This window comes from Dromaius novaehollandiae, unplaced genomic scaffold, assembly GCF_036370855.1.
Source record: "Dromaius novaehollandiae isolate bDroNov1 unplaced genomic scaffold, bDroNov1.hap1 HAP1_SCAFFOLD_148, whole genome shotgun sequence".
NCBI lineage: Eukaryota > Metazoa > Chordata > Aves > Casuariiformes > Dromaiidae > Dromaius > Dromaius novaehollandiae.
In genome coordinates, this window is record NW_026991297.1 from 23,595 (window position 1) to 37,527 (window position 13,933).

General features: G+C 71.1%; 1 protein-coding gene across 2 annotated transcripts; it reads right to left on the reverse strand.

Moving 5' to 3' along the window:
- Positions 1–274: 274 nt before the first annotated feature.
- Positions 275–13,900, reverse strand: SLC3A2 (solute carrier family 3 member 2). 2 transcript variants are annotated; one of them, XM_064503712.1, is made up of 10 exons: positions 13,802–13,900; positions 12,000–12,449; positions 7,931–8,089; positions 6,815–6,915; positions 4,753–4,821; positions 4,365–4,426; positions 3,088–3,268; positions 2,367–2,519; positions 1,911–1,970; positions 275–1,205 (listed from the first exon to the last, which is right to left on the reverse strand). In XM_064503712.1, exons 2-10 carry the CDS (start codon positions 12,445–12,447, stop codon positions 882–884), a joined length of 1,557 nt encoding a protein of 518 aa, XP_064359782.1. In that variant the 5' UTR covers positions 12,448–12,449; positions 13,802–13,900; the 3' UTR covers positions 275–881. The 2 variants fall into 2 exon arrangements, with proteins under 2 accessions (XP_064359782.1, XP_064359780.1); XM_064503710.1 differs by lacking the exons at positions 275–1,205; positions 1,911–1,970; positions 2,367–2,519; positions 3,088–3,268 and adding an exon at positions 3,589–4,262 and having other exon boundaries at positions 4,304–4,426.
- Between the last annotated feature and the right edge of the window lie 33 nt (positions 13,901–13,933).

The window sequence follows — 13,933 nt, forward strand, 5'->3', positions numbered from 1 at the left end:
CCGGGAGTGGCGGGGCGGCTTGCCCTCGCCCATTGGTCGCCGCGGCAGCCAATAGGGAGCGGGCAGCGCGGAAGGCGGGAAGCGGCGGCGGCGACCGTTGCGGCGCATGCGCTGAGGGGAGGGGAGCGGGGGGAGGGGCCGCGCGTGGCGCCGTTCCCGCCTCTGGGAGGCCCCAAAAGACGCCGAAACTGCCCCAAATTCCCCTTCCCGCCCCCCCCAAACTGCCCCGATACCCCCCCTTCCCCCCCCCTCCGAGGAAGGACGACGCAGGCGGTGCAAATGCAGGTCGTTTATTCATCATCTGGGGGGGCACCTCAACCCCCCCCCCAAAATCCAGAGCACCAGGGACAGGGGGGGTCCCAACACCCCGGAGCCCCCTAATACTGTGAGGAAAACTGGGGGGTTTTGTAATGAAAATGGAGTGTTCAAACTCCCCCACCCCAAAATATGCTGGGGGGGAACTGGAGGGCCCCCCCAAATCCCGCTGGACCAGGGGGTGGGGGAAGAGACCCCCAAAATAAGGCAGAAGAGTGTTGGCAGAGGGCTTGAAGGATGGGGGGGGGGTCAAGATGGGCCCCCCCAAAAGGGCTTGTGAAGTGATGACCCCAAAAACAAGCTGTAGAAAGGGGTGGGCACCAGAGACCCCCCCCCCAAAAATTTGCCGATAGCTTTGGGTGCAGTGGGGCAGGGAGAGCCCGGGGGGGTCCCTCCAGCTTGGGGGGGGGACGTGGCAGGCCGCTCCTGTCCCGTGGGTGCCCTGGGAGGGGTCCCCCCACGTGTGGGTGCTCTGGGGAGGGGGCCCCCCCAGGTGTGGGTGTCCTGGGGGGGCCCCTCCTGTCCCGTGGGTGCTCTGGCGGGGAGGGGGGGCTCCGCGGGGGCCGCTACGGGGCGTAGGGGAAGCTGAGCAGCAGCCCCTCGTAGGGCAGGAGCTGGAGGTCGCCCAGGTCGACGTGGGGGTCGGCGGGGAGGGGCCGGTGGGTGCTGAGGCGCAGGGTGGCGCCGGGGGGCAGGCCGGGGTGGCGCAGGGCCAGGCGCAGGCTGCGGCCCTCGGGGTTGAGCACGGCCAGGAAGCGGTCGCTCTGGTCCCAGGCGCGCAGCAGGGCGGCCGCCGGGTCGGCCGGCACCGCCTCGGCGTCGCCCAGCGCCAGCGAGCGCTCCCGGGCCCGCAGCGCTCCCAGCCGCCGGCACAGCTCCAGCACCCGGGCCTGCGGCAGGCCGGGGGTTAATGCCGAGCCCCGCCCCTCCGCAGAGCCCCGCCCCCCGCCAAGCCCCGCCCCCAAGCCCCGCCTCCATCTTCCATTCGGTTCTGGCTGTTATAGTGGGCCCCCCATTAAGCTATCCTTTAAGAGGTGACTATGGTGTTGCCCTTTTAATGTAAGCCCCGCCCCTTGGGAGAGCCACAGCCCCCACGTTTAGGCCTGGTTATTGTGGTGGTCCCCCCCCTTTTAGGAAATCTAGCATCACCCCCTTTAAGCAGCCGCTATGCTCTTGCCCTTTTAAGGTAAGCCCCGCCCCTAGGCCTTTTGTGGTGGGCCCACCCGCTGTGGGGACTGGTCCCTTTTAAGAAAGTGCTACACCCTTGCCCTTTTAAGGTAAGCCCCGCCCCTTGGGAAGGCTCTGCCCCACCCTTGGCACAGCCCCACCCCTCGCTTTAGGCACCTGTCGGTGGGCGGCTGCCCTTAAAGTGGCCATGGGGCCTTGCCCTTTTAAGGAAGGCCCCACCCCTGACATCAGGCCCCACGCCCTCGCGAGGGCCCCGCCCCCGACGCCTGCCTATTCAGGTGGGGGGGCCCTTAAGGGGGAGCCCCGCCCCTTCCCCTGGGCCCCACCCCTTTAAAATGGAGCCACCCCCTCCCATTGGCTATTAAGGCAGCAGACCCCGCCCCCCCGGCGTGGCCCCGCCCCCGCACCTCGGTGCTGTTGTCGCCCTCCCGGATGCTGTCGATGAGGTCCCAGGGCATCGGGCTCAGCTGGGGGGGGGCAGGGGGCGGAGTCAGCCGCCTGCCCCGCCCCCCAGGACCCCCCCCAACACCTGCCCCCCAAGTGCCCACCTATGGGTCCCAGCCCCCCAAGTCCCCCCCCAGCCCCTGCCCCTCTGCCCCCCAGCCCCCACCTATGGGTCCCAGCCCCCACCTATGGGTCCCAGCCCCCCCAAATCCCCCCCAGCCCCCCAGCACCCATCCCAGCCCCCAACCCCTGCCCCTCTGCCCCCCAGCCCCCACCTATGGGTCCCAGCCCCCCAAATCCCACCCCCCTGACCCCCCCAGCCCCCACCTATGGGTCCCAGCCCCCCAAATCCCACCCCCCTGACCCCCCCAGCCCCCACCTATGGGTCCCAGCCCCCCCCCGGCCCCCCCAGCACCCACCTGGCCGGGCTGGGGGCCGCCGGGGGGGTCCCCGAGCGCCACCTCGTCGCCGTAGTTGAGCACGGGGGTCCCGGGCAGCGCCGCCAGCAGCAGCAGCAGCTGTGGCAGCCGCTGGGGGGTCGCCGAGGCCGCCCGCCGCCCCGGGGTGCCCAGCTGGGGGGGGGCAGCGTCACCCATGGGTGCTCCGTGCCCCCGGGGGGGTCCCCAGGGGATGGGGGGGGTCCCCAAGGGATGGGGGGGGATATGGGGTCGCCGAGGCCGCCCGCCGCCCCGGGGTGCCCAGCTGGGGGGGGGGGGAGCATCACCCATGGGTGCTCTGCACCCCCGGGGGGGTCCCCAGGGGATGGGGGGGTCCCCAGGGGATGGGGGGGGGATATGGGGTCGCCGAGGCCGCCCGCCGCCCCGGGGTGCCCAGCTGCGGGGGGGGCAGCGTCACCCATGGGTGCTCCATGCCCCCGGGGGGGTCCCCAGGGGATGGGGGGGGTCCCAGGGGCCACGGGGGGGTATGGGGGGGTCTGGACACCTGGGTCCCTGGGGGGGTGTTACGGGGGGGGGGCGTCCTGGATGCCTGGCTCCCCAAAGGAGGGATATGGGGGGGTCCCGGGGGGGGGGGCTCCCGGACGCCTGGGTCCCTGGGGGGTTTCTTGGACACCTGGGTCCCCGGGGGGGGTTCCCGGACGCCTGGGTCCCCGGGGGGGGGGTCGGGGGGGGGGTCACTCACGCTCCAGGCGAGGTGGGGGCCGAGGCCGAGGAACTGGAGCAGCCCCGGGACGAGGGGGGGGCCGGGGGGGTCGGGGCCCAGCGCCTCCACGAAGGGGCCCAGCACCAGGCGCAGCGGCGAGGCGTCCAGCAGCCCCCGCAGCGCGGGGGGGTCCCGCAGCCGCGTCCCCCCCACCAGCACCCTGCGACCCCCCCGCACACGTCAGGTATCGTCACGGGGGGGGGGGGGGGGTCCCGCAGCCGCGTCCCCCCCACCAGCACCCTGCGACCCCCCCGCACACGTCAGGTATCGTCACGGGGGGGGGGGGTCCCGCAGCCGCGTCCCCCCCCCCAGCACCCTGCGACCCCCCCAGACACGTCAGGTATCGTCACGGGGGGGGGGGTCCCGCAGCCGCGTCCCCCCCACCAGCACCCTGCGACCCCCCCGCACACGTCAGGTATCGTCACGGGGGGGGGGGGGGGGGTCCCGCAGCCGCGTCCCCCCCCCACCAGCACCCTGCGACCCCCCCGGACCCGTCAGGTACCACCGCAGGGACATGGGGACGAGGGACAGGGACGGGGACGGGGACACAAGGAAAAGGGCAGTGCCACCACCATGGGGACACGGGGACACCACCGCGGGGACAGGGACATGGGGACATGGGGACGGGGACACTGCCACAGGGATGGGGACAGTGCCACCGGCGCAGGGACAGGGACACGGGGACACTGCCACAGGGATGGGGACACTGCCATGGGCACAGGGACATGGGGACAAGGACAGTGCCACCACCATGGGGACAAGGACACCACTGCAGGGACAGTCCTGCAGGGATGGGGACACTGCCGTGGCAACAAGGGACAGTACCACGGCCACAGGGACGAGGACACGGCCGTGGTGACAATGCCACGGGGACAAGGACAGTGCCACCACCGCAGGGACGACACCACGGGGACGAGGGACAGGGCCACCACCGTGGGGACGAGCGATGCCACCGCCACGGGGTCCGTGGGGACGAGGTATGGCACCGTGGGGACAAGGGACACCGCTGAGGGGACCGGGGGGACGTGGGGTGGCACCGGGGGGACAAGGGGCCCCAGTGAGGGGGCCGAGGGGACATGGGGTGGCACCGAGGGGGACATGGGGACTGGGGGGATGTGGGGTGGCACCGGGGGGGACACGGGGACCAAGGGGACCTGGGGTGGCACCGGGGGGGGGACACGGGGACCAAGGGGACCTGGGGGGGGTGGGACATGCGGGGGGGACACCGAGGACATGGCGGGGGGGGCAGCACCCACCGGGTGACACCGTCGCCCCTGTCCTGCTCCGTGATGTTCTTCCACTCAGCCACCACCGCCGGCTGGGGGGGGGGGGGGGGGGGACAGGGACAGTGTCACCCCACAGCCCCCCCCCAGCACCCAAGGACCCCCCCCCAGCACCCTGTGACCCCCCCCATGGCACCCAAGGGCCCCCCCAGCACCTCCAGGGCACCCCACAACCCCCCCATGGCACCCAAGCACCCCCCAGCACCCTGCAACCCCCCCCAGGCCATCTCCTTCCCTGTCCCCCCATGTCCCCCCCCAGGACCCCCCATCCCAGTCCCCCACATCCCCCCCATTCCCCTGGGCCCCCCCGGCCCCCCCCAGCCCCCGTGCCCCCCCCCAATGTCCCCCCCCCCCCGCTCACGTCCAGCTCCTCGATGCCGTCCAGGAAGAAGCCGTCGACGCCCTGCTGCAGCCAGAAGTTCAGAGCGCTCTGGGGGGGGAGAGGGGTCACGGCTGCCCCACGGCTGCCCCACAGCTGCCCCACGGCCATCCCACCTGCCCCACAGCTGCCCTATGGCCGTCCCACCTGCCCCACGGCTGCCCTATGGCCGTCCCACCTGCTCCACGGTCGTCCCACCTGCCCCACAGCTGCCCCACGGCCATCCCACCTGCCCCACGGCTGCCCTATGGCCGTCCCACCTGCCCCACGGCCATCCCGCCTGCCCCACGGCTGCCCTATGGCCGTCCCACCTGCCCCATGGTCGTCCCACCTGCCCCATGGCTGCCCTATGGCCGTCCCACCTGCCCCACGGCCATCCCGCCTGCCCCACGGCTGCCCTATGGCCGTCCCACCTGCCCCATGGTCGTCCCACCTGCCCCATGGCTGCCCTATGGCCGTCCCACCTGCCCCACGGCTGCCCCACGGCTGCCCCACGGCCATCCCACCTGCCCCACGGCTGCCCTATGGCCGTCCCACCTGCCCCACGGCCATCCCACCTGCCCCACGGCTGCCCTATGGCCGTCCCACCTGCCCCATGGCCATCCCACCTGCCCCACGGCTGCCCCACGGCCATCCCACCTGCCCCACGGCCATCCCACCTGCCCCACGGCTGCCCTATGGCCGTCCCACCTGCTCCACGGTCGTCCCACCTGCCCCACGGCCGCTCCACCTGCCCCACACCTGCCCTACAGCCATCCCACCTGCCCCACAGCTGCCCCACAGCCATCCCACCTGCCCCACAGCCGCCCTGCAACCATCCCACCTGCCCCACGGCTGCCCCACGGCCATCCTACCTGCCCCACGGCTGCTCCACCTGCCCCACAGCTGCCCTACGGCCATCCTACCTGCCCCACACCTGCCCCACAGCCATCCCACCTGCCCCATGGCTGCCCTATGGCCACCCCACCTGCCCCACAGCTGCCCTACAGCCATCCTACCTGCCCCACACCTGCCCCACAGCCATCCCACCTGCCCCATGGCTGCCCTATGGCCGCCCCACCTGCCCCACAGCTGCCCTACGGCCATCCTACCTGCCCCACACCTGCCCCACAGCCATCCCACCTGCCCCACAGCTGCCCTACGGCCATCCTACCTGCCCCACACCTGCCCCACAGCCATCCCACCTGCCCCATGGCTGCCCTATGGCCACCCCACCTGCCCCACAGCTGCCCTACAGCCATCCTACCTGCCCCACAGCCATCCCACCTGCCCCATGGCTGCCCTATGGCCGCCCCACCTGCCCCACAGCTGCCCTACGGCCATCCTACCTGCCCCACACCTGCCCCACAGCCATCCCACCTGCCCCACAGCTGCCCTACGGCCATCTTACCTGCCCCACAGCTGCCCCACAGCCACCCCATCTGTCCCACGGCCGCCCCATGGCTGCACCACCTGCCCCACAGCCGCCCCATCTGCCCCACAGCTGCTCCACCTGCTCCACGGCCGCCCCATAGCTACCCTGCGGCCATCCCACCTGCCCCATGGCCATCCCACCTGCCCCACGGCTGCCCCACGGCCGCCCCACGGCCGCCCCACCTGCCCCATGGCTGCCCCACAGCCGCCCCACCTGCCCCAAAGCATCTTCTTCCCCGCCAACCTGCCCCATAGCTCACATCCCTGCCCCCCCAGCCGCCCCATAGCACCCCTTGTCCCCCCAACCTGCTCCCCAGCCCCCCAACCCGCCCCCCAGCTCCCGTCCCTGCCCCCCCAGCCGCCCCATAGCACCCCTTGCCCCCCCAACCTGCTCCCCAGCCCCCCAACCCGCCCCCCAGCTCCCATCCCTGCCCCCCAGCCGCCCCATAGCACCCCTTGTCCCCCCCCAACCTGCTCCCCAGCCCCCCAACCCGCCCCCCAGCTCCCATCCCTGCCCCCCCAGCCGCCCCATAGCACCCCTTGTCCCCCCCCAACCTGCTCCCCAGCCCAACCTGCCCCCCGGCTCCCCTCCCTGCCCCATAGCCCCCCCGCGCCGTGGGGCGCCCCCCACCTTGACGCGCTCCTGGAAGCCGGGGTCCTCGGCCACCGCCGGCTCCAACCAGGCCTGGGGCCCCCAGGGGTTGGGGGTCAAGTCCAGCAGCACCTGCAGCCCTGGGGGGGGGGGGAGGCGTCGGGGGGGCCCCAAATCCCTCCCGGGACCCCAAAATCCCTCCTGGCACCCCCAAAATCCTCCTGGTGCCCCCCCAAATTCCCCTGCCCCCCCAGATCTCCCAGCCCCCCCAAGTCCCTTCAGCCCCCCAAAGCCTCCTGGTGCCCCCCCCAAATTTCCCAGCATCCCCTAAATCCTCCTGGCCCCCCCCAAATCTTCCAGCCCCCCCAAGACCTCCCAGCACCCCCCCAAGTCCCTTCAGCCCCCCCAACTCTCCTGGTGCCCCCCCCAAATTCCCCAGCACCCTCTAAATCCTCCTGCCCCGAATCCTCCCGGCCCCCCCCAAGTCCTTGTGCCCCAAATCCTCCTGCCCCCCCAATCCTCCACCCCCCAAGTCCTCCCAGCACCCCCCCAAGTCCTCCCAGCACCCCCCAAATCCCCCAGCACCCCCCCAAGTCCTCCCAGCACCCCCCAAATCCCCCAGCACCCCCCCAAAATCCTCCTGCCCCCCCAATCCCCCAACCCCCCCCACATCCTCCTGCCCCCCCAAGTCCTCCCAGGACCCCCCAAATCCCCCAACCCCCCCAAGTCCCCCAGCACCCCCCAAATCCCCCAGCACCCCCCCAAAATCCTCCTGCCCCCCCCAATCCCCCAACCCCCCCCCACATCCTCCTGCCCCCCCAAGTCCTCCCAGGACCCCCCAAATCCCCCTGCCCCCCCCCAAAATCCCCCAACCCCCCAAGTCCCCCAGCCACCCCCAAATCCTCCTGCCCCCCACGTCCTCCTGGCCCCCCCCAAGTCCTCCTGCCCCCCCAAACCCTCCTGGCACCCCCCAAATTCCCCCCCCCCCAAACCCACTGTTTAAGGGGCTCCTGCCACCCCAGACCCCTTTATCAGGGCTCCCCCGGGTGTCGGGGACCCCAGGGGGGTTTGGGGGTGCCCCCAGGGGTTTGAGGGTGCCCCCAGGGGTTTTGGGGTGCCCCCAGGGGGAGTTTTGGGGTGCCCCCCCCGGCTCACCCTTCTTCTTGGCGGCGGCGAGGAGGCGGCCGAAGTCGTCGAGGGAGCCGAGCGCCGGCGCCAGGCGCTGCAGGTCGGTGCCGTTCGCCGGGTGCAGCGGCCCCAGCAGCAGCCCCTGCGCCTTGAGCCCGGCCACGTGCTCCAGGCGCTCCTCCACCCCTGGGGGGGGGGAAACGGGGGTCACGGGGGGGCCCCGGCACCCATGGGACCCCCCAAAACACCCCCGGGACCCCCCAACGTCCCTGGGAGCCGCAGCGCCCCGAGGGAGCGGGGAGCCCCCCGAAACCCCCTAGACACCAGCACCCGGCCACGTGCTCCAGGCGCTCCTCCACCCCTGGGGGGGGGAAACGGGGGTCACGGGGGGGCCCCAGCACCCATGGGACCCCCCAAACACCTCTGAGACCCCCCAATGTCCCTGGGACCCGCAAACCTCCTGGGAGCCCCACGAACCCCCCCCCCAAGCACCAGCACCCGGCCACGTGCTCCAGGCGCTCCTCCACCCCTGGGGGGGGGAAACGGGGGTCACGGGGGGGCCTGGGACCCCCCAAAACACCCCCGGGACCCCCCAACGTCCCTGGGAGCCGCAGCGCCCCGAGGGAGCGGGGAGCCCCCCGAAACCCCCTAGACACCAGCACCCGGCCACGTGCTCCAGGCGCTCCTCTACCTCTGGGGGGGGGGAAACGGGGGTCACGGGGGGGCCCCGGCACCCATGGGACCCCCCAAAACACCCCCGGGACCCCCAAAATGTCCCTGGGAACCGCAGCGCCCCAAGGGAGCAGGGAGCCCCCCGAAACCCCCTAGACACCAGCACCCGGCCACGTGCTCCAGGCGCTCCTCCACCCCGGGGGGGGGGAAACGGGGGTCACGGGGGGGCCCCAGCACCCATGGGACCCCCCAAAACACCCCCAACGTCCCTGGGAGCCACAGTGCCCCAAGGGAGCGGGGAGCCCCCCAAAACCCCAGCACCCGGCCACGTGCTCCAGGCGCTCCTCCACCCCTGGGGGGGGGAAACGGGGGTCACGGGGGGGCCCCGGCACCCATGGGACCCCCCAAAACACCCCCGGGACCCCCCAACGTCCCTGGGAGCCGCAGCGCCCCGAGGGAGCGGGGAGCCCCCCGAAACCCCCTAGACACCAGCACCCAGCCACGTGCTCCAGGCGCTCCTCCACCCCTGGGGGGGGGGAAACGGGGGTCACGGGGGGGCCCCAGCACCCATGGGACCCCCCAAACACCTCTGAGACCCCCCCAAATGTCCCTGGGACCCGCAAACCTCCTGGGAGCCCCCCAACCCCCCCCCTAGACACCAGCACCCGGCCACGTGCTCCAGGCGCTCCTCCACCCCTGGGGGGGGGAAATGGGGGTCACGGGGGGGCCTGGGACCCATGGGACCCCCCCAAAACACCCCCGGGACCTGCAACCCCCCTGGGAGCAGGGAGCCCCCCAAAAAACATTTCCAGGGACCCCCCAACTCCCCCTGGGTGGGGGGAGCCCCCCAAAACCCCACCAGCGACCCCCAAAACACTGCCAGGGCCTCTTGGGTGGGGGGGACCCCCAACGCCCCCCAGCTGCCTCATGGGACCCCCAAAACCTCCCCCAGGGCCCCCCCAAAATCCAGCCTGGGCGGAAACCCCAAATCCCCTGCTGTGGGCTGGGGGGAGCCCTCGGGGCCCCCCCCCCAGGGCCCCCAGAACCCCCCAAAATAGAGGGGAGACCCCAAATTGGCCCCCCCAGGCTGGGGGAACCCTCAGGGACCCCCAAAGACCCCCCCAACCCCCCCCAAATAGAGGGGAGACCCCCAACTACCCCCCCAGACTATGGGGAGCCCCGAGGGCCCCCCCAACCCCCCCCAAAATAGAGGGGAGACCCCCAACTACCCCCCCAGCTATAGAGGAGCCCCCAGGGACCCCCAAACCCCCCCCAGGGCCCCCCCCAAATTCCCTCCCCGCTGCATCACGGCCCCCCCCCAAGCTGAGTCATTCCCCCCCCCCCCCCCCCACCCACGCGGTGGCTGATGAAACCTGACCGGCTGGAACCGGTTCTAGCACGTGGGGCCCGGACGCCTGGGCCCGCTGCCCGCGGGGGAGGGGCCAGCACCCGGGGGGGGGGAGGTTTTGGGGTGATGGGGGGGGAAATGGGACAGCAGGGACAAAAGTGACACCCCGAAGGGACGGCAGGGCCCGACGGTGACAAGTGGTGACAGCAGGGACAACCGGGACACCCCGAGGGGACGGCAGGGCCCGGCGGTGACAGCAGGGTCAACCCGAGGGTGACAACGTCAGGGACAACCCAACGATGACGTCAGGGACAACCGCAACACCCCGACGGTGACACCAGGGACAACCATGACACCCCGGGGAGCGGACCGTGCAAGGCCACCCCAGGAGGACCCAGGGCCGCCCCTGCCACCACGTGAGGACCCAGGGCCACTCTATGGGGACACAGGGCCACCTCCACCACCCCACGGGGACCCAGGGCCACCCCTGCTGCCCCACGAGCATCCAGGGCTACTGTCACCACCCCATGGGGACCCAGGGCCACCTCCATCCCCCCACGAAGATCCATAGCTACTGTCACCACCCCATGGGGACCCAGGGCCACCTCCATCACCTCACGAAGATCCATAGCTACTGTCACCACCCCATGGGGACCCAGGGCCACCTCCATCCCCCCACGAAGATCCATAGCTACTGTCACCACCCCATAGACACCCATGGCTACCTCCACCACCCCACGAGGACCCAGGGCCACCTCTGCCACCCCACAAAGATCAATAGCTACTGTCACCACCCCATGAAGACTCAGTGCCACTTCCACAACCCCATGGAGATCCATGGCCACCCCCAGCATCCCATGGAGATCCATGGCTATTGTCACCACCCCACAAGGACCCACGGCCACCTCTGCCACCCCACGAGGACCCAGCACTACTGTCACCACCCCTTGAAAATTCATGGCCACCTCCACCACCCCACAAAGATCAATAGCTACTGTCACCACCCCATAGAGACCCATAGCCACCTCCACCACCCCATGAGGACCCATGGCTATTGTCACCACCCCATGAGGACCCAGGGCCACCTCCGCCACCCCATGAGGACCCCCAGGGCCACCTCCGCCACCCCCCGAGGACCCAGGGCCACCTCCGCCACCCCATGAGGACCCCCAGGGCCACCTCCACCACCCCACGAGGACCCCCAGGGCCACCTCCACCACCCCACGAAGATCAACAGCTACTGTCACCACCCCCCGAAGACCCCCAGGGCCACCTCTGCCACCCCCCGAAGACCCCCAGGGCCACCTCCACCCCCCTGAGGACCCAGGGCTACTGTCACCACCCCATAGAGACCCAGGGCCACCTCCATCACCCCACAAAGACCCATAGCTACTGTCACCACCCCCCGAAGACCCCCCAGGGCCACCTCCACCACCCCGAGGACCCAGGGCTACTGTCACCACCCCATAGAGACCCATGGCCACCTCCGTCACCCCACAAAGACCCATAGCTACTGTCACCACCCCCCGAAGACCCCCCAGGGCCACCTCCACCACCCCGAGGACCCAGGGCTACTGTCACCACCCCATAGAGACCCATGGCCACCTCCGCCACCCCACAAAGACCCATAGCTACTGTCACCACCCCATGAAGACCCAGGGCCACCTCCACCACCCCGAGGACCCAGGGCTACTGTCACCACCCCATAGAGACCCAGGGCCACCTCCGCCACCCCACAAAGATCCATAGCTACTGTCACCACCCCCCGAAGACCCCCAGGGCCACCTCCACCCCCCTGAGGACCCAGGGCTACTGTCACCACCCCATAGAGACCCAGGGCCACCTCCGTCACCCCACAAAGACCCATAGCTACTGTCACCACCCCCCGAAGACCCCCAGGGCCACCTCCACCACCCCGAGGACCCAGGGCTACTGTCACCACCCCATAGAGACCCAGGGCCACCTCCGTCACCCCACAAAGACCCATAGCTACTGTCACCACCCCCCGAAGACCCCCAGGGCCACCTCCGCCACCCCGAGGACCACAGAACCAGCCCTTCTCCCCCCGCCACTCACCGCGCAGGTCGCCGGCGAAGGGGCCGGGCGGGGCGCGGTAGAGCAGGCCGCGGCGGGCCCAGGCGTCCGGGGGCAGGGGCCGGCAGCGGGGGGCCCGCACCACGATGGCCACGGCGGCGCCCAGCATGCCCAGCCAGCCCAGCCAGAAGAGCAGCAGCAGGGCGCCGCGGGCCCGCGCCCACCCCGCCGCCCCCGCCGCCTGCACCAGCTCCTCCTTGCCCAGCCCCGTGAACTTGGCCGCCCCGCCGCCGCCGCCGCCTTCCTCGCCGCCTTCCTCCTCCTCCTCCTCCTCGTCCTCCTCGGGTGCCGACGCCCCGGGGCGCTTGGCCGGCGCCGCTTTCACCAGCCCGTTCTTCTCGCCGCCGCCGTCGCCGCCGGCCATCGGCTGCTTCTCGGCGTCCAGGGCCGTCAGCTCCACGTCGCGCAGCGCCGCCGCCTCCGGCTCCATGGCTGAGGGTGAGGGTCCCGGGTCAGCCGGGCACCCCCAGGTCCTCCTGGACCCACCTGGGCACCCCGAGATCCCCCTGGGCACCCCGAGATCCCCCTGGGCCCACCTGGGCATTCCTAGATCCCCCTGGACCCACCTGGGCATTCCTAGATGTCCCTGGACCCACCTGAGCACCCCCAGATGCTCCTGGACCCACCTGAGCACCCCCAGATGCCCCCCCAAGAACACTGAGATGCTCCCAAACATCTCCACACCCAACTAGGTGCCCCTAAATGTTCCCCAGGCACCCCGAGGTGCTCCCAAGCACCCCGAGACCCTCCTGAGCACCCCAAGATCCCCCTGGACCCACCTGAGCACCCCCAGATGTTCCTGGACCCACCTGAGCACCCCTGGATGCCCCCCAAGCACCTTGAGATGCTCCCAAACGTCTCCACACCCAACTAGGCACCCCTAAATGCTCCCCCAGGCACCCCAAGATCTCCTGAGCACCCCAAGGTCCTCCTAGACCCACCTGAGCACCCCCAGATGCCAACTGGGCACCTTGAGATGCTCCCAAACATCTCCAGACCCACCTGAGCACCCCTAAACGCTCCCCCCAACACCCTGAGATCCTTCTGGGCACCCCAAGATGCCCCCAGACCTACCTGAGCACCCCCAAATGCCCCCCAGGCACCCCAAGATTCTCCTGAGCACCCCAAGATACCCCCAGAGCCACCTGAGCACCCTCAAATACCCTCTGGGCACCCTGAGATCCCCCCAGGCACCCCCAGACTCACCTGGGCACCCCCAAATCCCCCCCCCGGGCACCCTGAGATCCCCCAGAGCCTCCTGAGCACCCCGAGATCACCCCAGGGGCCCCTAAATCTTCCTGAGCACCCCAACATTCCCCCAAGCACCCCGAGACTCCCCTCAGCACCCCAAAACCCACTCCAGGCACCTCAAGACCTTGTAGGGTCCTACTGGGTGCCCCGAGACCCCCCTGGGCACCCCAAAACCCGCTGTGGGCACCCCAAGACCTTCAGGGTCCCAGTGGGTGCCCCAAGACCCCCCCTTCGGGCACCCCAAAACCTGCCCGGGCACCCCAAAACCCTACAGGGTCCCAGTGGGTGCCCCAAGACCCCCCTGGGCACCCCAAAATCCCCCCCAGCACCCCAAAATCGTGCAACCCCCCCCCCCCAAAATCCTCCCCTAGCTAAAACCGGGGTGGCCCGGACTCCTGCCCCCCACCCCAGCGGGCAGGGCGCCGGGACCCCTTTCCCCCCCCTCCCCAAATACCGGCACCGCCCTCTAAAAAAACCAGGACCCCCAAAAAGCAGGAATTTCCCCCCAAAAAGCACCCCCCCCCCCCACCTACTTGCGTAATTCTCCCTGTCGCCTGTGGGGGAACAGAGCGACCGCGCGGGCTCTTATAGGGCGCCCGGCCCCGCCCCCGCCGCCCCTCGCCACGCCCCCTTGGGGCGGGGCCACGCCCCCTCCGCCGGGATCA